At 42.7% G+C, this 27,871-nt stretch overlaps 1 protein-coding gene across 1 annotated transcript in view; it reads left to right on the top strand.

The window, feature by feature from the left end:
* The first annotated feature begins 333 nt into the window (after positions 1-333).
* The window catches only part of GLI3 (GLI family zinc finger 3), a 280,874-nt gene continuing 253,336 nt past the window's right edge, over positions 334-27,871 (top strand). The window contains exons 1-2 of the mRNA XM_060107530.1: positions 334-429; positions 14,207-14,371. Of these exons, the coding sequence (XP_059963513.1) occupies positions 14,248-14,371 (124 nt within the window). The 5' untranslated portion in view covers positions 334-429; positions 14,207-14,247. The remainder of the gene's footprint in view (positions 430-14,206; positions 14,372-27,871) is intronic.

Raw genomic sequence — 27,871 nt, 5'->3', positions numbered from 1 at the left:
TTGGATGCCAGGAGGGGAGTGCGGTGGGGGCTTTCTTTCTTTCTCTTTCTCCTCCCTCCCGCGGGTGAACCAAATCAGAACTGTCACTCAGGGCCTGTGAGTCAGAAGGGATCGGATTACACGATCCCTGAAACCGATGCCGGAGCCGCACGAGCGGGCGGGAGCGGGCAGGGGCAGCGCCACCGCCACCGCCGCCGGCGCGCTCGCACCCTCGCCCTCGCGCCCCCTCGCCGCCCCGACCCGCCCTCCCCGCGCGCCCGGCGGCCGCCTGCGCCGCACCATGCCCGCCGCCGGCGCCCCCCGCGCCCTGCCCGGACGCTCGCCGTAGCCCGAGCCGCCCGCGGCCGCGCGGAGCCCGGAGCTGCCCGCCCGCGCCCCGGACGCGGGTCTATGGGAAGTTCGGGGACTTGACAGCCGCCGCCGCCGCAGGTACGTCCCGCCCGAAGTTCTTTGTTTCGCGGGGCTCCGCACCCGGGAGCCCGCTCCGGCGGCCGCGCCCGCGCCTCCGGGTCGACGGGGGGGGGGTCCCCGACGGGGGGCGCGGGAGGAACTGAATATGGCTGTCCAGAGGCGCCCAGATTTCGGGAGCAGCGGGTAAGGCGTCGGAGCGAGTGTTCCCTTCGCCCCCTCCTGCTCGCCTTCCCAGCGTCTGAGTCGGCGGCCATCCGGAGACGGACTGGAGAATTTCACCTCCCGAAGTTGGGGCGGGGTGGGGGCAGAAGTTTGCAGCAGCCGCGGCGACGGCGCCCCAAGCCCCCACTCCCCACCCCGAGGGCTTAAAGGAACTCCGCTAGCCCCCGGGGCCCCGGCGCCCGCCTTCGCACTGTTGCATCCCCCCCGGGGGGCCGGGCGCGGAAGGCGGCGGGCGGCGAGGTGGGTGCGCGCGGGGAGCGCCGCGGCGGGGGCTTTCTCCAGCCTGCGCTTCCCATCCGAGGGAGGCGCGCCTCCGTCCTGAGAGAGGAAAAGTGAAAGCTGTACCATCTGTGGATGATTTGGTATTCTTTCATTTCTTTTCTTTTCCAGGGACAGCATTAAAAAAAAAAAAAAGAAAACAAAAGAAAGAAAAGCACTAGAAGCTGCAGGGAGTGAGCGGTGGAAGTTGGGCGGGGGGTAACCGTGGCCCCTGCAATAGTCATTTAAGAGGCCGCATTTTCACCGAGCAGAGTTGGGTATGAATCACTCTGCAGGGGACAGTTACTTTTTGCAGTTGCAGAGGGCACAGGGCCGGGAGGAGGTGGAGAGGGAATAAATATTTACCCAAACTTGGAGAGTTTGTGAAGCGACTTCTAAGCAGATTGCCAGATGCCGAAGCTCCACCGCACACCCAGGCCTTTTATCCTCCCCTGAACTTTGTGCTCACGTCCCTGATTACACCTCCTTTGGGAGATGCCATCCCGAGAGCAGCTGGACCCACGCTTCCCTTGCTGACCCCGTGTAGACAGAGTATGAAGGAGGCATCCTCCCCGCAACTCCTCCCGCCCGCCCCCAGGGTCTCATCTCCGGGGTGTGCAGTCCCGAACAGACTCCGGCCTTGGGTACAGCTCTCGTGGCCCTCTGCCAGTTTATATGTACATATATTTATGTAAAACATTTTCTCCCAGCTCTCTGCCAGCTGTTCCACATTTTCCAGCTGCCATTTCAGTTTGAAATGATGGACTGTCCGCATCTCCAAGTAAAAGAGCCCTTTAGTCGGAGGTATGGAGGGTCGGCCGCTGTGCAGAGATGTGCGCAGTGCCATTTGTCGGACTGGTTCTAGAAAACACCTTCTGCTCTCCTTTATCTTTCTTCCTTCTTCTCCCCAGTTCGTCTCTGCAGAGCCCTTTGCTGGAAATTCGCGGTAATTAGGCTTTTCCCTCCCAATGTGATTTTGGACGGAATTGGGATGTTTTTGAGATCCCTGAAATAAGTGTCTGTTGGAAATCAATTAACTTTTAAAAAGCGTTCCAGCTTGAGTGCCTTGGGCATGGCCGGTGTGGCCCTCTGCCATGGTCCTTTCTGTCTGTTTAAGGAAGGAACTATTCATGGTCCCCATGTTACACTTTTTGTGTTGTTTGAAGTCTTAGCATATTATAGACGGAAATCTTCAAGAATTGGCCTAAAGTATTAATTTTGAGTATTTATGTAATTGCTCTGTAATTTGAATAGGTGCCTTATTGATTGATTCCTGTAATTATTTCATTTAGGTTTTAAATTAAAAATTAATAATGGTCTGACAGTTTCTTAATTACATGTGTCAAGATTATTTTGAAGGAGGAAAATGCTATGTTTCAAAGTAGTGAAATAACCTCAAAATCGCTTCATCTTTCTGAAGCAGAACAGTATTTCAGTTGAGGGGCTTTATTAAAGCAGTGGTGATTGGCTTTACAATGTAAACTGTGTGAAGTATCTAAAGAATTTGTTTATGTTAGGAAATATTGGTCTTAACCTGGTACACAAACACTTTGGCCAGTTGGACTATAGTCAGACCTGAAACAAACATGAACTAACATTTAAATTAGTTGTAATAGCATACTTATAGGGAGAAGAGGTTTATTTTATACTAAAAGCTATTTAATTAGAAACTGCCTGCTTAAGGGGAGATCCTTTGAGGGTATATGATTCTTGAAGTCAGCCTAGGGAAGCTTTGGTTTCAGATGCCTGAGTCAGTCCGATATGAGAGGTGTCCAGTGAAATTTCACACACGCAGAAGCACTTTAAACGGTATAGATTGTATTGTTATGAAAGGCTAGTAGATTCAACTTAGATACCTACGACTTCCTGGTACCTTTAACATGTTTATGTTCCTTGATCGAACCCTGACATAAACACATTTTTCCAGTATGTTGAAATTGCAAAGGACTACAGACAGAAATGAGAAAATTCAGTACTGATGAAAAACGACTCTGGTGAATTATTTCATTACTTATTTAATGAAACAGTCATTAATTCATCAGTTTGATGCCCAAGCCTAAAAGTTGAACTTTCCTTTGTTTCTTGGCCAGTTTTCTTAATTACCTGCATGCTGTAAGGGTTTCAGACTTCCTCTGTGCTTTGCCATTTAGGGGTCCTTACAATCTATGTGAGGTATCCTGCTTACTGAGATTCCCCTTGCCCCCCTGTTTTAAGGATAGGGTTTGGGAGTTTACGAAAGGAAACAATTTAATGATCATTGTGCCAGTGCACTCACTTATATGGAGACAGTCATGTACTAAGAAAAACCAGTCTTGAAGGAAAAGTGAATCAGTGAGTCATGAAATCCTCAAGAAAACCTTAGTAATGGAATGTTAATGCTTTTAGACTATAGTAGATTATCTTAAAAGTCAGCCTTTTCTTCTTTATGCAATTGTTGTAAATCCCCAGCTAAAGAATTCTTTGAAGGAGGTTTTAGTTTTGCTGGCATCCATATTCTATAGTCGGTCTGATTTGTTTTGGAAGACTCAAGAAATTTTCTGCCAACTTATATCATGAGAGTCAATTAAAATGCTGACATGACTGTAGAAGAAATTGTGCGTGCGTGTGTGTATGTGTGTGTGTGTGTGTGTGTGTGTCTATTTCATTTGTTAAGCACAAGATTCCACTCTAATAATGACTTCAGGTTGTCTTTTCATTAAAGGCTACTAAAAGATGCTGCCTTTCACTTCCTGTTGTCATTTTTCCAGATGAAAATTGATTTGTTCTAGTTTCAAAGCAAATAAAGGGAGACAGAATAAACAACAACAGGGCAGGGGGAGCACTACAAACTTTTCTCAAGCACTTCCAGTGTATTTTTCATCTCTCCTTGTATTTGATGGGCCTGTGGAATAGAGCTGTAGACTGGCGAAGACTTTAAATGAAATTTCACACTTTGATGATTTTTTTTAACTTTGATATATTGACAGCAAAAGGAGCTGCAAAGCTTTTTTATAACTTGAGCAGTAACGCCAAGCAGCAGTCAAACGTCTCTGTGCATTTGTGTTTAACTGCAGAAGAAAAACATGTCCGTGGGCAGTAGAGGTTCTTATCAACCCCCTAATCCCAGATCCCAGCAAACCTTGAGGGCATGCCTCAGATCTTGCTGAAATCACTGTAGACTCTCACAGTTTGCAGATTAAATATGCTATGTGTTCCTGGCTCCAATAACAGGTTTATGAGCTCAATAAGCTTCCTGTTTTAAGATCCTTTTCTTAAGTTTTTAGAAGCTGTTAAAGGCAATGCTTTAACAGTAAGTGGTACTTGTTAATTTAGAGACACTCTAGATATTTCATGCTCTCTTTCGAAATTGCCAAAATTATGATTTTTCCATCTAAGGGCTGGTTTTACAGGGTTATAAGGGAAGGGAGCTGTTGGGAAGAAATTGGATGTTAACTGTTGGCAAGTGTATTCGATTGCAAACCTTACATGGTGTCTCAATTGTTTCAAGGCACTTTTCCTTTGCCTCGCCCCTTAAACTTAGACTTTTTCCACTTGTAATTCTAAATGCACTATATTTTAGTGCCACACTTCTTAGCTACTCATGACCACTTTCGGGTTTTTTTTTTTTTTTTCTTTAATGTGAAAGTGTTTTTTGTTCTGTGTGTGTATATTTCAACCCAACAAAACGTCCCAGAAAATCTATGGCTCTCTAAAGAAACTGAATGAACAGACCATTACCTAGTTAATAAGGTGGCATTGGAACATTCCCGTCCCCTCCTGAAAGGCAATATTGTGTTGAGCTCCACATATGCATCTGCAGTATCTGGAGTTGTGTCCTCACATTAGGGTGCTTTTGCATTTTGCATACGGAGTCATAATTAAAAAAGGGAAATACTCACATCATCGTCCAAGACGTGTCACGTAACTCCCAAGAGAACTCGAGCCAATTTTGTGTTTAAAGGTTATTCAATGAATGAAATTGTGAAAGCCCATTTGTCAAAGTACTGCATGGTTTCTGTTAGTTTTCAAGCCCCAAATTCATTGTATGCCCGGCCAGCATCAGTCATCAGGGTATTAGCGCTGCCTTCAGGCCATGTGGCCCAGCACTTCTTCACACCATTATAGCCTTGAAAGTGTACTCTGTCGACTTGTAGAATTACTGCTCTGATTTCTGCTTGGCTGGGTTTGAGGTAAGTCCCCTCCCTACCTTCTAGCTGACTGTAATCCTTGCTTTCTTTTAAACCTCCTTTCCAGAGATTTAGGGGAAAACTTTCTTAAGGGCCCTATTGGCATCACACTGTGGTTTCGTTGTGGCATGCAGTGTACATGTAAATTGTACCTGCAGTAAATTGGATTGATTGCTAGCCTCAAACAGCTAGTGGGCTTTTCTTTTCTTTACTTTTTTTTTGGGGGGTGGGGATGATGGCATGTGTGTGTGTGTGACACAGGAGTATGTTTGAAACATCAGCATTTGTTAGTATATTTGGGTAATTTTTATGCTGCAAAATGAAATTAAATAATGGGAGATAAGTGTTCTTTTATTTAAATCTCTGGCTCTTGGAGTACCTTCAGAAGGCAGTGTGACATCTTATTTGTTTATTTTCATGTGGAAATCTGCAGCTTTATCTACTTGAACTTTTGGGGGAGATTGCATAAAACACCTAACAATATTCCAGAGTGCTGTACATTACAAACTATGGAGTTTTACAAAAAGAGACTGAAAACTCACAGTTCAGATGAAAGCTAATTCTCAAATTGTCGTAATGAAGGAATGAAGCAGTTAAACCATATTCTCGATTTCAGCTTGTGGTAGATTAGAAAAGAATAATTCAGTCTCAAGGGAGTTACCTGTGTGTGGAGGAACCTCAGGCAGCAGCTCAAGAATGAAGCCTTAATGAACTAAGATGTATGGAAATCTGAATGGAGCGTGGACCAGGCCACGCCACTTCAGGACAACATCTGCTGTTTGAACTGTGAGGTTCAAATGAAATTCCACACCAGGGCATTTCACTGGGAGGGTGCATCGTTTGGTATAGTTTGCATTGGCGGTTTTGTACATGATTGGTGGGCAGGGGCCAAAAAGTAAGACAGCTGAAGAATTCTGCAAAGTTTATAGGCTGAGTGGACCAGGGGGTAATTGTTACTGAATAAGCCCTGATTAAAAATCCTTAAATTATGAAAAATGTGCTTTGCAAATTGCAGTTAAGATTCAAGAATCCCCAGTTTAAAAATCGGGAGGATGAAGTATGGTGAACATACCAGACAAAAAAAAAAAATAAGTACCTTTGGGAGATCTCCAGCTGATTTTAACACCCAGCGGATATTGGTCTCATATTTGTGATGGTTTAAAAGTATATTCCTATTCATAGAACATGTATTCTACTCTCTGAAGCTTGATTGTAAAGGAACACCTGAATCTAGGAACCAAAAGTTTTAGAAGTTCTCTAAGAAGGATTTTTAAATTTAGGGCTTTTTTTTCTTCTGAAAATGTGTGAAAACTTTTAATTCCTGTACACCTTAGGGAAGTGAGACAAGGGTCACCTTTGATCAGTCATGCTGTTTTCGTGATATATGTAGGTTTAAGAGAAATGCAGTTTTCATGAGCTTAGCGGATCTATAGACCGATAACTGACTTAAAGATCTCCTTTTCTGTCTGAGGATTGTCTGTCTCCAGCAAGCCCACAGAAAGTCGGGGCGCCAGCTCATTCCTTCCTGGCACCTGCTATGCAGGGCACTTCCTGCAAAGCCTAACCAAAGTACACGGAACTGGTGTTTCGTAGTTTTTGCAAAACTCCGAAACAGTAACAAGTATTAAATAGAGACCTTTACCCTTCAAATGTTTCTCATAAAGTCCTCCTGGCAGCAGAGAAAGTCAGAGTAGCTGATGATCTTTCCTTTTAAATACACATGGCAGAAAAGTAAAACTGGCACGCAAAGTGTAATTTGTGATTTTAATGCTAGTAGCAATGATGACTTCACGTCAAATATGCTTTTCAGTAGTTGAAGTTAAATATATGGGTTTCTTAAAAGTTGAGATGTAGTTAATCTACTAAAACCAAACTCAGTCCATAGCCAGGCAATTATTTCCCCATAGAGTAATTCCATTCCCTTTCGAGGGACGTCTGTCATGAACACTGTTTATCTGAGATTAGGAGCTTCAGAAACTGGGAAAGAAAGATCCGAAAACAATAGGCAGCAGATTTGGGGAACCCTCTAGGCTACGCAAGACCATTTTTGGCAACTTGAACAGATAGGAGCTTTCTTACTTGCAGTTACGGCTTTAGGCTTTCCTAATCATGGGGGTGGGGGGAATCACAGTAAAGGTAAAATAATTGCACATTTAAAAATACTATAGTTAAAAATTCATGAAGATTTCATTAAGAACTTACGGAGTTGAGCTTGCAGGAAAGAAAGGCAGTGCAGACGGGAGGGAGAGGAAGCCTTAGGAATCTTGGGAACTGTTGGTGTGTCACAGAAGTTATGCATATCTAATTGATTTTAAGTTCAGAAAGGTATTTTGAGCACCAGGAAACATCAACCACATTACCAACCTATAAGAGCTTTTCTATAAAGCATGATTACATGAAATCCACTGAAATGTTTCAAATTCCCTAAATTTTGTTCATGGAAACTCACGCTATTTCTCACTTCCAGAATTGCTCAAAAGTTAAAATCAGCATTAGTTTGTGCTTCTTGATTTTCAAAAAAAAAAAAAAACTTTTCCTAGAGCAGTCATGTTCTTTAGGAACTGAATTTTAATGCTGCAGGAAGGTATAACTATTTAATAGGAATTTTACCTAAATGGCTGCTCTCAGACTAGTGTCTTGTAGGAGCAGGTAATCTGCTAGTAAGTAATACAGTATGAGAGAAATGTCACTTTTCAGTGTTATGGTGGCAGCTCCTTAGAAATCCTTACACAGGCTGGTTCTTTTGGATTTTTGAAATATTAGCATATTAAGAAGGTCATTCAGCTTGTACATATACGGGCAGGTGTAAGTAAAGGTACTTTCTCTGGAGGAAAGTCTTATTCCTCTTGAGCAAAGGGTTCCCTGGGTTGCAGAGAATCATTACTCACTTAAGGCCTAATCGCCATGCTGTTGTATTTAATAGGAATTTTACCTAAATGGCTGCTCTCAGACTAGTGTCTTGTAGGAGCAGGTAATCTGCTAGTAAGTAATACAGTATGAGAGAAATGTCACTTTTCAGTGTTATGGTGGCAGCTCCTTAGAAATCCTTACACAGGCTGGTTCTTTTGGATTTTTGAAATATTAGCATATTAGGAAGATCATTCAGCTTGTAAATATACGGGCAGGTGTAAGTAAAGGTACTTTCTCTGGAGGAAAGTCTTACTCCTCTTGAGCAGAGTTCCTTGGGTTGCAGAGAATCATTACTCACTTAAGGCCTAATCGCCATGCTGTTCAAAGTGCCGCTCTTCCTCCTGGAATGCCTCTTTTTTCTGATCCCTCCTTGGCAATAGCTGTTTTAACCCATCAGAAACTGATCAGGTTGCCACGAATCAGGCTTTTAACTTAGTTGTTTTAAATCTTTAAATGCATTAAGAAAAAAAAAAAAAAAAAGGAAAACCCAAGTTCAGGCCACTGAAAAATAAACCGTCTGGATTAGGGAAATAAATGAAGTAGTCTGCTGTTCACAAAGGCTGCATTATCAGTTTAGAACTACTGTTTCATTTCACCTTCGATTAGAGAGTCGTTTTATACAGTTCAAACATCATTTCAGACGTTGGTTTTAGCACTGGCGCTTCCTTTTGAACATTGTAAGGGTTTAACCCATCATGGAATCCTGCTTGTATGCGCATTCCCAGGGTTCACTGCAGAGATCTGCAAGGGGAAAGGCTGATTTTTGCACATGTTCCCAGAATTGTGATTTCTCACGCTCTCCATTTACTGTCTAAAGCCTCGTGGTTAAGGTTGAACTTTGGAACCCCACTGAGGGCCCTCCTCCCCGAGAGCCCATGAGATGGGTCTGTGCCTACACCATTCACAACACCTAATCTATGTAGGGCGGCTGATGAAGGAACAACATTTGGAACAGGGTTAAGAGCCGGTGGAGCGAGTTAGAAGTTTGGTGAAGTGACGCACACAGCCAGGGGTTTCCTGAAGACGTCAAGGGTTCCGCAGTGTTGTAGTGCCGAAAAGAGGGTGTTGCCTTGCAAAGTGCCCTGAAAGTTGCCTCTCTCCGAATTCAGCCAGTGAAGCAGCTGTGTGACTGCGTGCAGGGCGGCCACCGACCACTGTCTGCTGGAGATGCTGCCCAGTTGTGCCGAGAGTTTTCCAGCGCCCGGGGAGCCGGTGACCGGGGTGATGCAGAGTGCAGAGGGTTGCTCTTTGGGCGGCGGAGGCCCTGCGGGGTTCCGATCGTCCGGCCCCTGCTCTGCGCTTTCCGGGGGGGTGGGGGACGCTGCCGGAGGGCGGGTGCGAGCGGGGCCGGCCGATTCCGAGGAACAAGCGCTGCGCGGCCGCGGGGCGCGGACCGGGAGCTACGGCCGGGTCTGCCCGCGCCGGGGAGGGAGGAGACGGCGAGGCGGGCGCCCCGGGGCCGCCGCTGCACCGACTGCGACCGCGTGCGGGGAGCGGGGCCCGCACGGCGACGCCGGGATCCCGGGGGTTGGGGAGGCGGCTGGGACGCGGAGACGCGGCCGAGGTGTGAAGACGCGGACCCTGGAACCGTGCGGGGAACAGAAGGGAAGCTGGCGTGGAAGCGCAGGTTGCGTGCGCTCCCAGGGAGCAGTGACCACAGCCCACTGCTTACTAAATGGAAAAAGAATCACACAAATGACATCTTATCTTTGCAAAGATAAAGTTCTTGGTTTTTTTGGTTTTGTTTTGTTTTTGTATTTTTAAATTGCAGCTCCAAGTGGCCACTCTAAAGAGAGGGCCACCCGAGGCTTTGCAGGGGTGGGGTGGGGGAGTGCTGTTTCCAGTGCAGGTCTTCCCGCCTCCCCGCCATTTCTTCAAATTAGTAATAAATGTTGCAACTTTTCTTTGGCTGCCTTTCAAGTGGAGACATGCACTACAGCATCACCTGGTCAGTGGCTCCAGGATAGGATGTCTCATTTGGTAGGAGGTTGACGCAAGTTCAGATTTATAATCTAGAAAGGAAAGACCCTCCTGTGGGCAGGTTGCTAGTAGGAGAGGGATTAGTTTTAAAAGAGGGTCTGGAATTAATTGTGCCCTGGGTTCAGGCTTCCGGAAAATTACAGAAGGATCAGGGACAGCTGAATGAGGAAAAGCCATGACTGTTTGCTTTCAAGAAGTCATTTTCATTCCTGCATTTTACCTATGAAACGTCAGGCTTTAGCAGGTCTATTTAGCAGAGCAGTTTTTCTTGGCTGCAGGGGTTTTCTGTTTTGTTTTGTTTTTGTTTTTCCCATATACCCAAGCTTCTGGGACTCAAGCATCAGCTACAAATAGTTTTTCTTTTTTCTCTTTTTTTTTCATAAGCATAAAAAGTCAAGGGGCATGCCAGCAAATCTTGCATGTAATGTTGCAGTGGTGAAAAGGACTGAGGGAGAACAGTTTGGCCCTGAAAGAAAGGGCGCAGGGTCTAAAAGTCTCATTTCATTCACATCTAAAAACCAGTGGCATGTTTTTCTCAGAGAAAGATCTTTGAAGTGAAGCAGAACTGCAAAGTTTTCCTTGAGAGTTACGTTCTAAATAAATTATACTTTATTATTTAGGAAACGCCAGATTTTATAAGGAGTCCTATAGGCTACGGCCCTAATTCTGTATGTTTTAGGATTCCATCAGGAATGTTTACTGGTCCCTTCTGTACCTCATGCTTTCCTGTATCAACTCAGGACTGAGTTTCCCAGCTCGGCTGAATATTCTATGAAAAAATTGCCACCCCAGCTAGAAGCAGGCACTCTTTTCTGCTCCCTAACTCTTGGTGCAGAGTTTTGATGAGGTGTGAGAGTCTAGAATGTTAAAACTTTTTCCTTTAGGGCCTCCTTGGTGGCACAGTGGTTAAGAATCCGCCTGCCACTGCAGGGGACATGGGTTCGAGCTCTGGTCCGGGAAGATCCCACGTGCCGCAGAGCAACTAAGTCCGTGTGCCACGACTACTGAGCCCGTGTGCCACAGCTACTGAAGCCCACATGCCTAGAGCCCGTGCTCCGCGACAAGAGAAGCCACCGCGGTGAGAAGCCCGCGCACTGCAATGAAGATCCAACACAGCCAAAAGTAAATGAATAAATAAATGTATTAAAAAAAACCCCAACTTTCTCCTTTGTAACTGACAGGGACAAAGTTGGGTTTTTATCAGTAAACTAAGCTGATATAATTTATAGGGATATACAGGAAGCAGATGTCTGCCTTGGCAAGTTGCCATTTTTATAGCCTTGTTCCAAGCATAAACCACACTTTTAAATAATTAGTTACTAACTAATGAGATCCAAAAATAAGTTGTCAAAATAGAAGAAGGGGGTAGACTTTTGAGTGACCAAGGGTCTATTTTTAAAAAAAATCCATTTTGAACAGGGGGTGGGGGGAGGAATTAGTGTTCTCCAAGACCATTAATTAGTGCGATTTCAATCAGCGCCTGGGGCTTTACCTCTTCTCACTGAGCCTCTCTCTGGTGATGAGTATTTGGAGGGTTTTTATTGCTTTGTTAAAATGAAGTCTTTTGCTTGGGGGGAAAAACCAACAACTCCAAAAACCAAGTTTGTCAAGGAGCTTTGGTGACTTGTCTCCTCAATACTATTAATTAGTTCCCTCTCCTAAGGAAGAGACAAGAATCCCATCTCTTCATGTTTTTTTTTTTCTTTCCCCTTTCTGGTCCATTAGCTTGTTTCTGTGTCCAGTATTCGTAAACTCCATCCAGATTCGACCGGTAAAACTGTATTTGTGTTCTGAGGGAAACAATTATAGTAAGTGCCCCTTTTTCTCCAAAATGGTTGAGAATGGAGTGTTTTGATTAATTAAATATTCCTATTAAAGTTTTTTAGTTTTGATATAATTTGCCAGTTTACAAAGAAACACAGGCTATAAAAGAAAAGATATGTAGCTAAATCTATGGCAATTAAGATTTAAGACACTGCTGAATTGTCTGGGTCACAGGATCATTGCTGGATCGCTTATTACTCAGTAAATATTCTTACAGGTATGAGGTGCTGGGTAGATAGCCCGGCCTTTGGAGTTTAGGGTTTGGAGGGGAAGACGGACATTCAACAAAGATTCCCGACCGATGCAGAGTTCATTGTTGGGATGGCAGTTGGGATAGGCTCTTTTGGGCTGTTGGAATTCAGTACTTCATTCATTAGTTCATCCAATCTGCCAAGACTTCAGTGAGGACCACCTACAGTATTGGGTACAGAGCAGCAAACAAAAAATATGTAGAGCAGTTGTCTGTGAGCTTCATTGAAACTGATAGTCACCAGTGCTGGTTCAGATAAAGGTTCCAGGGGTCACCGCAAAGACATCGGGGGTTGGACCTGCAACTCTGGATGTTTTGCAAGCACTGAAACAAGGCTGATTCAGGTGGCTTTTGTACCACTCTGAGAAACAGTGTCATGGAATGGGTTGAATTGTTCTGTGGCATGCTTTAAAAATGATATTTAAGTCAATTTGGGGGGGGCATGCAAAAAATTTAAAGATTCATTCTGAGATTGGTAGAGCTAGAAGGGGTGGTTGAGAATTTCTCCTTCAAGGGTTCTTTAACTGGTTTGGAGGGCCTGTGATCCCTTGGAAATCAAATGGACAGTTTTTTGTGCGCTTAAGGGGATTCTGGGGGGAGAGGGTCTGTAAGTTTTAACATATTCTTAAAGAGGACTGGACACCCCCCATTCCCACCCCCAAGGTGAAGTCCCACTGTGTGACACTGTCATGTGACAGATGAGGAAACTGAGGCACTGGACAACTCCAGGGGGTGCCAATCAGGCCCTCCCCTGTGGACTTGTGTACGGTGGCAGCCTTGAGAAAAGAAGGTCTATATTCCTTCACTGTTGTGATCTATGGGGGCTCTTTGAGGGATGTTTCTGAATTCAGAGTGGATCTTATAATTGATATGTACATTTAACCTAGGGCATCTTTTTGTCTTTTTTATTCTAGAAAAGCTGTTCTTAAATAACTTGTGTGTTTTACAATGAATGCCACTGGATAATCAAGGAAAAGAAATGGAAGTTACTGGAAGAACTGGTGCTCCAGGGCCATGAGGCCTCTGGGCCTTCAGCTTTTCCAGTTACTTATCCCAGATTGCAGTTCCCTTGCAAGTTTGAGTTAAGGATGACTAAAAATCTTCCGTCTGGTACTTTAACTCTTTTAGTCTGTGAAGCACTTGCTTGTTTTATTTCTCTAATGCTTGTTTTGATGGAACACCGTGGCCTCCGCTAAATGTAGAAAATAGGCAGGTGACTCCACGGAAGAAATGCCCACGATCTAGAGGGCTTGAGGGAAACATGGTAGAGAGGAGACTTGTCATCTTCTCTTGTATTCTTTGTAGGTGTAGATCATGACTGCCAAAAAAGAACATGAATCAAGCAGAGTGAAAATTGATGAATGATGAGTTAGGGCGATTATCACATGAATGAAGCTGGTGAAAGACAGACTAACTGCCCTTGCCTGTAGCTGAGTTTTAATATTTCTTAAGTGGTTCCAGCCTTTGCTGTGGGTGATCTTTTGCCTTTTCCTGTGGGATCCAGAGTGTGTTGTTCTATCACCTTTGTTTGTTTTAAAAATGTAACTTAAATGAACGGAAATGTTCTACTGTTTTAAGAAAGCTTAAAGAGTATGGTTTTCCTGAAAGAATTAAGTTTAAGCAGCATGTTGCGATTCACATATCTTGGTGAGGGAAGCAAAATCATTGACCAGAATCCTCTGATTCAGAATCTTGAGTTGGGCTTGGATGGGAGAAATTGTCGGTCACTCTTTAAAGCATCTAATTAATAACTAAAAAACTTCCCTGGCTTGGAAAGTTATCCTATTGCCCCTTAGAAAAGCGGCCACCTTCTTATAAATGTTGGAGACATTTGTAGATGTGGCTTGAAGGAGTAATGTGACACTTGGATTTCTCGCCGTAAGCACAGCTGGAAATGGAGATATTTAGACCATTTAATAACAAATGTCCAGTAGGATTTTGGGAAAAGTCCCCCATTATGGACAAGTCCCTTTCTCCTCCTTTTGCACGTGTAGACAGAATGCGCCTGGCTTGTTACTAGCACTTTGAGGCCTTTTTGCAAGAAAGCCTGCGGGTAAGGGGCTTCCAGATTTTGAACTGGCTGATGCCCTAGGCACCTCCTCAGGTGACAGGTGAAGTGGCCTTCGGAGTGGGATTTCCTTTTTCCCCTTCTTATTTGAAATTGATGGCGCTGCTGTTTTTGCAGGGGTTCCTGGTCGCCCAGAGCTGAAGTAATGAGAAAGCGTCATGGAGGCCCAGTCCCAGAGCTCCACGACCACTGAGAAGAAGAAAGTGGAGAATTCCATAGTGAAATACTCCACTCGACCAGACGTCAGCGAGAAAGCCGTGGCCTCCAGCACCACTTCCAATGGTGAGCGGCCACGGGGATTACCAGCAGTCAAGCCTTCAGTCCTTTTCTGTGCTCTGCATTCCTTGCGAGTTGAGCATTTGCACCTGGACCCGTGTTTGTGCTCTGAGAGCTGAAGAGTGCAGATGGAGGTGGAGGTCGGGGTGCGGGCTTGGGGTGGGCAGGCTTTAGCCATCTCTGTTTTGGCGCTGAAACTACACGTTTTCTTCCAAATTTGCTAATTCGAGATGTAAATGTGATAGGTTATTTATTATAGGAAGTTCCTGTTTTGGCATTTTGGAAATCATCTTGATGAGTCTGGCTGGGGTTCAAAATGCTTTGCATTTCACATGGAAACTCTCCCCTTGTCGAGATAATCAGTTATCAGTTATTACAAAAGACACAAGAGCTGCCTTGTCCAAATTAGTGATAGGGTCCCCTGCAGACCCCAAACCCTAAGGAGTCTGCTCTAAAGGATTTTAAAAATTGTTAACGGTTGAGCCTCATCTAGTTTCTGAGTTGCAGGTTTTGCTGTTGGCATATAAAAATTTAACGTCCTTAATTTGCGTTTAGAGATACAGAAAGTCAACTGTTTTACATGCTGTATGTTTTAATATTTTAAGCAAAGTGTTGAGAGGCATTTCAATTCAAGCATGGAGCACTGAAAATAAATTCCAGAGCCCCCTCTGGTAAAAACAGACTGAATAAGTTAAGAGTAACCTTCACTTCCTTTCCCTGCCTTTCGGCTCTTGAAGGCCAGCAGCGCCTTGGCTTTTTGTAGATTTCATAGCCACCCCTGGCCTCTGCGAATCGCTTGCCGCTTTGCCATGTGCCCTTAGGAAGAATGGGCTGGTCTCAGTCCTGGACACTGCCTACCTGGGTACAAGGATTTGCATCTGCTGAGCCAACCTGCTCCCTGCCTCCCTGTGCATTTATATTTTATTTATTCCAAAAAGATTTGACTAGGTTGATTTCCAATTTTTTTTTTTTATAAATTTATTTATTTATTTTTGGCTGCGTTGGGCCTTCGTTTCTGTGCGAGGGCTTTCTCTAGTTGTGGCGAGCGGGGGCCACTCTTCATCGCGGTGTGCAGGCCTCTCACTATCGCGGCCTCTCTTGTTGCGGAGCACAGGTTCCGGACGCGCAGGCTCAGTAGCTGTGGCGCACGGGCTTAGTTGCTCCGCGGCATGTGGGATCTTCCCAGACCAGGGCTCGAACCCGTGTCCCCTGCATTGGCAGGCAGATTCTAAACCACTGCGCCACCAGGGAAGCCCCTCCAATTTGTTTACATACAATGGGAGAGTGAGAATCTGCTTTGGAAGGTAACAGCCCAGAAGTGTAGGCTGTGAGGGCAGACATCCAATAAAAAAGCTGCACCTTCCTGTCTGAACTGTGGCATTGCCTGGCCCTGCTCTCTGTGCCCATCCTGGTCCACAGTGTGTGCTGCTCTCTTTTCTCCTTCCCCAATGTCACCAGTGCGCACTGCTGGCTTGACCGGGCCAGGGGAGGGGCTGGCATTAAACCTTTCGGCTACTGAGTCCCATTTTGAATTGATTCTTAAGGGACATCTATTTATGTCTGAGTTAAAATAATGAATTTACTTTACATACATACGAAACTATATTGCTCTCTTGATTCGTGGTCTTTCAGGTCAGAACTAGAGCTTATTTTAATAGAGCCAACTTTTTGCATTATTCCTGTGATGAGGTTATAGAAGGCATATTTTCTCCTTAAAAAAGCATGCTGTGGCCCTTGTTTCTTTTCTCTGGAATTTGTAAAAATTAGACATGTCTCTTATTTCAGAAATAGAATCAGTCTATGCCATGTAGGTGATTTGGTAATTTTAATAGCAAATTTGTAGGAATAATCGCTTTCTGGATATCACGCTTCATGAAACATCAACGTTGGGTGATTTTTATAGCGGTGTGTGTGAGTGTCAGTGCGTGTGAATGAGTGAGCGTGTGTGTAAGTGTGTGCGTGAGAACAGGCTGCGCCACGTGGCGCCTCCATAAACCACTGTCCTTTCTGTGAATTTCAGCGGAGTAACAATAGCGATCTGACCTTGTCAAGGTGCTGCCACTTTGGCGATTCCGGCCACTGGACACCTGCTGGGCAGGTTTTTGGTGATGTTGCATTTGTCTGGAGCTACTCTGACCATGAGTTCTGCTCATTAACCTGCTTAGGGTGACCAGGAACAGAACTAACCTAATCAGCCCAGCAGCCAGGAAGCCACCGGGGAACAAGCATCCAGGGAAGAAACAGTCATGGTTTATAAAAGTTAGCCCTTGAGTCTGAAGTAACCACAGAACTGACTCCGAAACCGAATTCCATGGGCTTCCCACCCTGATCAGCCTGGGTCCTTGAAGCACCTCCTAAATGGGTGTAAGACACGTCCTATCTTGGGGCAAAAACCTCAGGTTTGCAGGACTCCTGCATGAATGATAGCTGTCCTAGAATCCTGTGAGCTCTCACCATGTTTTCAGTGTTCTATTTCTTGTAAGAGATTGACTCCTTTTTGTTTTGGAATAACATAAAGAGCCAACCAAATAAAGGAACATGGAAGTGGTGTTTTTGAAATATCAATGGCAATCCTGCTGGAAGATTCCAGGAAAACCATCAAACAAGTTTAAAGGTGGGAAAAATTGAGACAAAGGAAAATAAACTTTTTTCTTTGTGATTGCTTTACATAAGCAATGCTAATAATTGTAATGATTTTTTTTTTTTACAAAGTCCTCTGCAGGATTCATCTAACTAGTTCAGAGCCTCTTTATGGCCCCAGGATCATGCTTAGGAGGGTGTGGAATGGCCCAAATTCTTTGTTCTGCCAGCTTCTACCTGGTGGCACGCTGCCCTTTGCTCTCAGCTCTGGTCACACAGCTAGTCTGGGGACTTTGGTCTGTGGTTTGGTTTGGGTTTAAGAGCTGGTATGGGGGGCAGGCTTCCAAAGGTTGGTACTGTCATTGCTATGGTCATCCATCCGTCTGTCTATTCTGTCTGTCTCCCGTTCTGTCTTTTCTCTGCAAACATTTCAGAAGTGCTTGGATACCTCCACTGAGGCTCTTCACAAAAAGGAAATGAAAATTACTTGGATCCTATAATAGGGAGTACCAATTGCTACTGTTCCCAGGGGGTTCTTAGGCTTTCCTTACAAAGTTCTGCAATTCAGAGACTTGTAAATGAACAATGAAAAATGAGTTCGGCACCAAGATACATTACGGATGTAACCTGTGTATTTCTTCTCCCGTCCACAATTTCAAGATTAAAATAAAACAAACGAAAACGTTTTGCTATTGGCGCTGTGTTAGGTTGACTTAATTAACTTTTCCAGCCATTATGTGGTGCAATGTATTCCTGATTGTGAGCCTTCCAGCCAAACTATGCACATTCCTCTGCATGTCCTTACAGATCTGTTTTCTTACTTTTCTCAGCTGAGTATCTACTCCTAGAATAACAGTCATGCAGAGTTTTGTTTAAACGCACACATACACACGAACCAAAATGTATGGTTCAAAAACCTTAAACAACATTTTAAGGAAGGATTTGCCTTTTAACATTGAAATTTAAAATAACACAAGTGAAAAACTGTTCTAAATCTTCTATGGATAAAACACAGCCAAACTGATTTTTATAACATTTAAGAACCTATATCAACATATGAAGCATTCAGTATACTTACTCAGGAACCACAATGTTTGCTTCATGTGTTATATAGTTTGATTTTAAGCTCTAGTGTTATTTATTAAACATAAATGACAAAAGAGAAGACATTCTGTTTTCTGAATATTTGTTCAGTGCAACTGACATGTAAATGATCATTTTTGGCGTCCAAGATGGTGTCTTTCACATATAAAGTGTGCATTCATATATTAGGTGTCATTGTTTACTTAAAAATCTCAAATCTGTTTATATGCTAGCACCTTAAGTAAAATGCCTTAATGATCTGTTTTTTTCAGGTATGGATTCATTACTTTCCAAGCTCCATATTGTGTTTTGTAAATAATAGACATTTTTTTAATCTAGGTGTTCCAATGTATTAAACATTCTCATTGTCCTATAAACTTTCCTTTAACGACTTGCAAATACTGACTTTTCAGTGTGAAGTGTTTTATTTCATTTTTGGCCTATGCTTTTTTTTTAAGGAGTAATCTGATATTTCTTATTAACCTACCACTCTGCTTTAAAAAAGAAAGCAGTTAATAATAAGCATATGTAGGTCCTGGTTTGGGGATCTTTTATCAGATCTGATAGTTATTGGGAACATACTTTAAAGTGATAGAAAGCAGAAATTATCTTAATGGTGATGCAATATGAAACCAAAGTTGATAGATTAATAATGGAGAGGAAGTTCCCTGTTCACTTTGATTCTTTCAAAAGGAGGGCTTGGTTCTCCTCTGCTTAAAAAAAAATTCTTTGAGGTTTCTAAGGGGAAAGTGTTGTGGTTTGAAAATATGTAGGAGATACTTTTTTTTTTTTTTTTTTAACTTTTGGTCACTTCCTGGCCTTGTGATTTTCTTTCAAACTGTCCAATAACTCCTATGAGTGTTAATCAGGATATCTGTTAGTCTCCTGGCTGGGAATAAGATGGCTCAGAATTTTGTTAAGAGTTGGGAATTCATCGGCTGTTCACCACCAAGATCTCTTGTCTCTTTTTGTCTTTTTTTATGGTAAGAGTTTATGTACCTAATTCTGCTCAGAAGTGGGTGGACAGTTCACACCAGAAAGCTTGTAGGTTGTGAGTTTTAGGTTTCCTGTCCCTTTAGATGTTCAATCCCTTTTTTCTTGGCCACATCCCATTTCCTTGCACATGACAGATGGACAGATGGATGGAAAGGACTTTCAGATAACGTGGTTTCACATTGTAGGGTGTTGGATAGGAGCACCCCTGGGGTTTGGGTTGAAAGTTTGGGCTGAGTTCTGGCAACACCAAGGACTAGCTTGATGCGTTTGGGCGAATTCGCTTCTCAAAGTCTCAATTTCCTCATCTGTTTAGCAAGATACTAATTAGACCCACTTCACAGGATCTCCAGGGGGATTAAGTGAGGCAATGCCTGTACCTTTCTGGTAGGACTGCACACAGTAAGAGCTTAGCAAAACATCAGCCATCGTTATTAAGACAAAGCATGGGGATGAGTTAAATGTTATGAATCCAAAACAAAATGATTGTGTTTTCTTGAAAATAGACATAGGTTTTGAAATTAAGGGGAAAACGTTTGGCAAAAGTAATTTTAAATTTGCTGGACTCTGTCTGAAAAATGGTTCAAGGTGTTTCACAAAGCCCCCAAATGACCGAGTTTACACATCTTAAGGAAGAACTATTAAAAAACATTTTTTTTCTCTACCTTCCTTCCAAATGCCTTCTCAAGCCAGAAAACAGGGAAGGCAATTTTGAGAAAATTCATTTTGATTTCTTTAACCTTGAAAACTACCACTGATTATATGTCTTAACACTAGAAACAGCATATGGTACATCCCTTTTCTTGAGTCTTTTTTTGGGGTAAACTGTTTCCTTTCAGGTTCGTGGTACCCATTTATAGGGTAGTTTGTGCTGCATTAAATTTTATGCTTTTTAAAAGAGCTTTCATGTTTTTAAGCCAACTAACTCATGGCAAATAATCTGATTCTCATAAGAGCCCTGACTCTTTCGAGCTCCAAACTCGTGTTCCTTTCCCTGGCAACCTCTGTCTTCTTATTTTGTCTGAGGGTATCAGCTTCCCTGTGGTCATCCAGGCTTGAAACTCCAGGGTCACCATTGACCCCTTCCAACCTCCGGCTTCCCGTGTTCTACCAGTTTTGAGGTCCTGGTAGATTTTCCTCTGTAATTATTCACCCACGTGTCCCTTTGGGCCACCCTACTGCACAGTGCTATTTCAGACCTCACTACCTCATGCCTAGACAGTTAAAGTGACCTTCTCTCCAATCGCTCGGCCCTGATTCATGGAGTTGCTCCTGCCCAATTACTCTTTTTACGGTTATGCCACACCCCTACTCTAGAACCTTCTGTGATTCCCAGCTACTTATAAAATAAAGTTCAAAATCCTTCGCTTAATATCGAGTTATCTTCCGAAATCAGACCCCAGTCTGCGTCTCCAATCTCTCCCATCTGATTTACTGTGACTCTGCTTTCCCATCTATAACCTGTGCTTTAGCCAGTTGGAAGGGCTCCTTGCCTGCATTCACACTGCCCCTGCATAGAAGGACCTTTATGCTTAACATCAGTGCACGTTGCATGTTTACCTTCTTCTCAAATGCGACTCTGCCCTCCATCTCTTTCTCTTTCCATATCATCTTGTGTCCTTTGGGGAGCTACCTAATAACACTTGGTTTGGGGAGGCTTATTTTATTTATTACTGCTTGAATCAATAGACTATATTTTAGAGACGTTTTAGATTTACAGAAACATTGATCAGAAAGTATAGAGAGCTCTTATATACCCCTTCCCCCCCTCCCAGTTTCCCCTCTTATTAACATTTTGTAAGGGTGTAATACGTTGGTTACAATTGAGGAAGTAATATGGATAACACGATGATTAACTACAGTCCATGGTTTCCATGAGGGTTCATTCTTTGTGTTGTGTGTCCTATGGGTTTTGACAACTATATATAATGTCCTGTAGCTGCCATTATAGACTAGTGGCACCCCTAAAATTTCCCTGTTCCCCATTCATTCATCCCTCCCACCTTCCACATAACACTTCAAACTTTTCGACTTAGCACCTGGTTTGTCTTTTCCCTGCCTCCACCTCATCCTCCTTTAGTATTTTGGGCTTGGAGGGCCCCAGCCTACACAGTACACAGAACTGCCAGAACTTTCCTCGGCTCAGTGGGGCAGGGGGCATGTGCAGAACAGCAGTGGTGTGGATGCCAGGGTTCGACCCTCGCTCAGCCACTTCATCACTGTGTGATCTTGGGCTAATTACTTAACATCTCTGAGGCTGGCACAGTAAGTACTCAAACATGGTAGCTATTTTTAGGAATAGTAATAGCCTCTTCTGGATAAAATCTGGCAGGATTTAATATAGTGACACTTTTCATCTCAGTCCTTTCAACACAACATCATTTGTTAATAATCTGTACATGGTTAAGCTTGAATCTGATGGAGAGAGTTAGAGGGTGTTGGCTTACAGAAAATCCTTAAAATGTGGCGGTCGTCAGGACCTAGCTTAACAGACAAGGAAATGATAGGAGCTTGGGTCAGGAAACAATACCTCAAGTCACTGATCCTGAAATTGGCACAAGTTGGATTTAAAGAATCACATTTTCAGGTCTACCCCTCATTCATAAATACGCCTTCACATTATGGGATGAAGTCAGTAATTCTGTGCAAATGGGCTTCCCTGAGGCCAGGCTGCTCTTTTCTCTTGCGTATAGCTATTGGATTTCTCCTCCGAAAACAATTCTTGGGTGCTCCGAGAAATCAGGAATAAATCTCAATCCCTTCTTGCCACAGTTTTCCAGACTTGGGAGTGAAAAGAAGCCACAGCATTATGTGTTCAGCTTGTGGGAAGTTTCTGGGTTGCCCTGATTACTTGTGATCCAGTGATGTGAGTATTTCACATTTTCAGTGATAAATTGGTCAGAATCAGAAACAGGAACCAAAGAGTTGAAACTCGGGGCCAGAATGGAGCTCGTGGGAGGGCAGTGTCTCTCTGGGGAGGTATCTCGGTGGCCTTCTGCTGGGTACCACTTTGAGCCCCTACTTGGTGGGGAGGGCTTTTGTTCCAGGGCTGCTAGAGGGTGAGACCGGGAGCGCTGGGAACCACGAGGGTCCCAGGCAGAGAAGGAGGTGGGTGATGGTGAAAGCAAAACCCTTCCCGTTATCGTATTTACGTGGAAATCTTGCCAAAGCCACCTGCTGTAATTTCTATTTTTAAAACTTTACATACAGCATCATTTACTTTTTTTTGGCATACACTTCAATGAGTTTTGACAGATCCATAAAGTTCTGTAATTACCACCACAGTCAAGGCACAGAACGAACCCCAAGGCCCCCCCCCGCCAAATTTTGACAAATACTTGTTTTTAAACTCAGTGTAGTAATAGTTACCTTATGAGTCACTGATAATAATGGAAAGCATTAGAACTGTAGAAGTTGCTTGATGTTATGGTTTTTTTGTTTTTAAAAAAAATCCGTGAGTTTTTAGATCCTGTTCGCTATACTCACTGTTAGTTTTCTTTTCCTTTCTATCTAAATATTTCATCTTGAATTGGTAGTAGAACTAATATGTTCTTAAAAACTGCCCAGAAACATATAACCTTCTGCCTGCCAGTCTGAATCTTTTTTGAGTGTCCAATCAATGTATTGTTTCCTTTTAGGCCAGTTGAAGATGCCATTTTATACTTAAAACTACAAGGCAGTCATATTAATGAGGGTTTTTGTTGTTGTTGTTTTGCTACCATGAATGAATTGCAGGAGAGTGTTAGAATGAGAACATTTAATGCAGCTCTAACCTAGAAGAAAAGTATCCAAGGCTTTGTTAAGTCTTTCTCTTTTTTGTTGGTAACATCATTCTTTTCCCTTTTACTTTTATAGATAGGACTTCATCTCAGGTAGGGGAAATTTTTCTATAAAAGTTATTCTTACTCTGACTTAGGCTGCTGTTCTTTTTCCTTTTTCACTCTTTTTTTTTTTTCTCTTTCTTTGACTCTTTCCTCTTCTTGGTCTCTTTCTTTTTTTTTCCCCCCCTTTAGTTGTAGAAAGTTGAGTTCCATCCCAATTATTAAATCTTAGGAGACCATTCCCACATGGTTCCGTAAATGGTAGCTTCATCCTGCGTTCTTTCATCTCTTCCCCTGCTCTCTGGCTTGACAGTTGAAAAGGTCTGACTGTGCCACACAATGGTTTGATTGGTTTCTCTGGGGGAGACTTTTCCCTGCCTCATCATTCGCCAGGCAGGTGGACCAGAAAGTCTCTTGATTCTTTTGTTGCCTCTCAAAGTCCGAGGTCTTTGACTGAATAAATCCGCCGTCATGGGATAATTTGCTAAAAGGAGTCTGAAAGATGTGAGAGAAAAGCCTCCCGACTTGGGTGCTGCATTAATGAAATCACGGGGCCTTGGAGTTTGCAATTGAAAAATCACCAGGAATGCAATGGGTGGAGACGGGGCTTCTTTTATTTCCCATAATAAACTTTTAGTTCTATCATTTAAAGCACGCCTAGCCCTTTGCTGGCCCACTGGCCCGAGTGTGTTTTTTTTTTTTTTTTTTTTTTTTAATTTATACCCATGTTTCAGGGGACAGCCCTGTCCGGCTGAAAGCCATTTGGGTGCTGTGTCTAGTTAGTCATTAGATTATTACTAGTAGATGGAAAGAATTCCATATGACAGGACTAAGGTTGAGTTAACACAGGACGAAAAGTAATTTACAGATAGGCTGTCCCCAGCCATCTTTGTAGTCCCTGATAAGGTTTCATTTCAGAATGGATAGGCGACATTTCCACTTACGGGCCCATTCTGCGACACCTGTGATAACAGCTTCTGGATCCTAATTGAAATTGGTTTCAAAATGGATTTTCACTTTTCTCTGTCTGTGGAAAATATTGAATGGACTCAGAGCTGCCACAGAGAACTCCGGACCTTGGAAAATGGAGCGGGAGGCTAGGATCATCTTTCATAACAGTGTCGATGATATGACAGTTTTGTTATCTGTCTTATTAATGAAATCATTGATCATCTGATGAGGGAGATAATAAACTACATTTTCCCCCCCACCAGTGTTCCCAAAACGCAATTAGATTCGGATTACGAATAAGGAGGGGGGGAAAAAACAAACAAGTATGGAACTCAAGTCGTCAAGGTCGATGAAAAGTTTTCCTTACCCAAGGGACCATTTCAGATCAGAGCATTATGAGTGATTGCAATCCAAGTATTTTGAAATTATAGAAAGCCAGCGTTGTATTTGAAGACTATCTTTTTGTCCAAGTCACCAGCATTTTTAGTAAAGACCTATAAAGTGAAGTTCACAAGTAGAAAGGGCGGTTCTGAATTAAGTGCTTTGTAATGGGGAGAATGGGGAAAAAATCCCCAGAGTCTCTCCTCCACCCCTAGGGTGAAGGGATTTAGGGCTTGTCCTGGGTGGGTATAGTGGGCGAGGAAGACCAAACTGAAGGAAAAGTAGCTTATTGTCTGTCCCTCTCTTAAAGCGCTCTGGGAATCCTAGTAAGATGGGAATTCGGTTTGGATTTAATGAGGTGGCTCTATTGTTTGGTGTTGGGCTGCTTTGGAATGTGCCCTCTTGTTCCTCTCCAAGGAGGGGAAGAGATGCTGATGACTCTCATGTTTCATGGTGAATTGTATTCTTAGGTGTTTCTCCATTCTCAGAGCCAGCAAGGATCAATCCAGTCCCATCTGAGCTTGAAAGAGGAGCTGTGATCAAAGGCTCTAATGATGTCACTGGTCTCTGGTGATTGATTAGGAACAGAAGTTCTGGAGAATTCTGCCTTTCCTTATCATTTCCAATTCATTAGTGTCTACCATTAGGGTAGCTAGCTCTTCATTTCCGTAAAATTATAGAAAAGAATGATATATAAAATATTGTATTTTTCTTCTGGGTCTGTCTATCTATCTGTGTCTATTTTTTTTTTTAAGTTTATTGCAACCATGGCTGCCTTTTATAAGCAGTCTTCCCCTTTAAGTATACTGCAGAGAAGTAGAGTTCACTATATAAATTGGGGTAAGTATTTGGGAATTTAAATTGAGATAGTATTTGAGAGTGAAAACAGTCCCATTGTTTCCAAAGCAGTTTAAGCATATATAGGTAATTACATGTTAGGTCAACATTAAATATATTTAAATATTTTATTACCTTGGAAATTTATGATTTTAGGACTTTTTAAGCTCTTTTAGTTATTCTTATGGAACTATCTAACATTTTTCCTCTTGCCATTGAAAAATAAAAACAAATGCATTTCATGCCAAGAGGTGACAAATCTTACAACTGGGGAAGATGCAACTTGAAAGAAAATCATAAAAAAACGAGCGAGAGCCTGAGAGATCTCTTTCTGGAACTGCTCTTGACTGGACTGTAACTATTGGCTTAGATCCACCTGGGGTGGGGATTGATTGCAAAAGCATTGAAAAAAGTTCTGTTTTGGAAGGCTCTGCAGCCCAAGGAAGAAAAGTTGAATGGAAAATGGAGAATGTGAATTATATTAAAGTGACTGTTACCTTCTATGGTTTGCTGTTGATTGTCAAGGACTATTGCCTCCTGCTTGCTTAGAGCTAATTCCTTTCATAGAAGACTTCATTTTGAGAACTGCTCTCTGAGTAGGACTGATAAATGTGTTTATAGTCTAGGGTGAGTATCTAAAGAGAAGTGATCATGCAAATGAGCCTTTGGGAAAAGATGGTGAGGCAATTATGAATCCTAAGCTTTAATGGATGTCAAAGACTCCCCTTTCACAGAATATTTTTGTTCTATTGGCAGTGATAAGAAAAATAATCCCAGACTCTTGCCCGTAACCAAAAGAGAACTTCTAGAAAGAATACAACAAAGGCACGGTTAAAATAATGGGACTTCCAGCAATGTAAACATTTTCTGGTAAAACAGGAATCTAATATTCAGTTGAAGATTTCTTCCAAGCATTTAAAAACTAGAAAACACACAGTGGCCCATTTCACATTAAGTTTAAATCAAATCTGTCTTTAAAAAAACTAATGTTTCTAGGCTTGTTTTCAAATTCTGGCAAGATTTAGAGCAGTAGAAAAGTTCCTTTCCTATAAATGTTGACAGCAGTTCCGGTGGAGGCTAACAATGTTTTATAAATAGAGTTTGCTTAGCAAAAACCATATGTACGCCTAGTGAAATAAGCTCACATTTATTTATGTTTTGATTTATAGAAAACATGTGCCCCTTGACAAAGCCTTTGGGCTCTTTTCCGCAATTAAAAGGAATCATGCTTGAGAAAAATAGCTACCGTCTTAACGGGAAACTTTTTCACATCAGTTGAAAGCATTTTCTTTGATCACTTTCACACAAATTGAGAATATTTTCATCCATCAGCTTTACCCCCAAAATTGGGTGAATTGAAAAAAAGATGTCTATAAATATGTACACATACACACACATATCAGCATATATATTGGTTGAATATTGGGGAATCCCAGATTTTAAAATCTTGGGTAATGTGAAAGTGGTAGTGTACAGTTTTGTAGCAGGAATTATTTTATTTCATTTTTATTTAAAAAAATTTATTGATGCTTATTCTTGCTGTGACTAGTGTTGGTGCAGCATACGGTGGTCTCCTGTTTGGTTTGATTTGGGTTTTTCAGACTGAAGACGGGCACAGATTCTGTGTGTACCTGTTACTCGGCCTTCATCTAGCTAAAACAGCTGAAAAATGCCTCTATCTTGTTTCTCTTTCAAGCAACAACAGACAATAAGGCAAAAGAAGGATAAGAAGGTGGTTTGCAAATCTCTCATCCCTGTCCTTTGAAGAAAAGACTTCAGAAGTCTTTTTTGTATTTTTTTTTTTAAGAAAAAGACTGTATACTTTAGTTAAAAAGATGTTCCTTTTGCTTATTGATCTTTTAGGAAGTTCAGGATTGGGAGCGTGTTGCTGAGAAGAAAAAAAACCCTTTTTTACCTTAAGAAAGAAGTGGTTATATTTGCTGGGACCAGGCTACAAAATACTGTTCTGTTTCTATGCTAGACTAGACTGGATCAGTGGTTGTCACACTGCTGGAGGGGGTGGGAGGAGGGTGCGGAGAAAGTCAGTGTTTAAATATGAAAACCTCGGGTTTCCCTGGTGGCGCAGTGGTTGTGAGTCCGCCTGCCGATGCAGGGGACGTGGGTTCGTGCCCCGGTCCGGGAAGATCCCGCATGCCGCGGAGTGGCTGGGCCCGTGAGCCATGGCCGCTGAGCCTGCGTGTCCTGAGCCTGTGCTCCGCAACGGGAGAGGCCACAACAGTGAGAGGCCCGCGAACTGCAAAATAAATAAATAAAAAAATAAAAATAAAAATGAAAACTTCATGATAAGTGAGTATACTAATGATACAAGTACAAATCTTACATGTAAGGGCTAGTATAATTTGGTACCTTGTTTTAACTGGGGGTGGGTGGGTGGGTTTTATTTTTAGTTACAAGTGAGCGATTATATGTGCTTAAAAAAGAGTTAAATTAAAAACATTTTTTATTGAAGTATAGTTGATTTACAGTGTTGTGTTAGTTTCAGGTATATAGCAAAGTGATTCAGTTTTACATATATGTGTGTGTATATATATATATATATATACACACACACACACACACACACACATACATATACCTGTATATATATCTATATATATAGATAGATTCTTTTTTCAGAGTCTCTTCCATTATAGGTTATTATAAGATATTGAATATAGTTCCCTGGGCTATGCAGTAGGTCCTTGAGAGTTAAATTTTTAGAGAAAATCTTTCTCATGAAGGTGATGTCAGTGTCCCACACCCTAGGAAAGCCTAGCTCCTAGCACCATGCACTCAGGAATAAGTACCATTGAGTCTGGTGGCTGATATGTCTAGGCCAGCATGGCATGTAAGAGGAGTG

The sequence above is a fragment of the Mesoplodon densirostris genome, chromosome 9, assembly GCF_025265405.1.
Source record: "Mesoplodon densirostris isolate mMesDen1 chromosome 9, mMesDen1 primary haplotype, whole genome shotgun sequence".
Taxonomy (NCBI): Eukaryota; Metazoa; Chordata; class Mammalia; order Artiodactyla; family Ziphiidae; genus Mesoplodon; species Mesoplodon densirostris.
The sequence above is the reverse complement of the archived record's forward strand: the minus strand, read 5'-3'. Positions and strand labels throughout refer to the sequence as shown.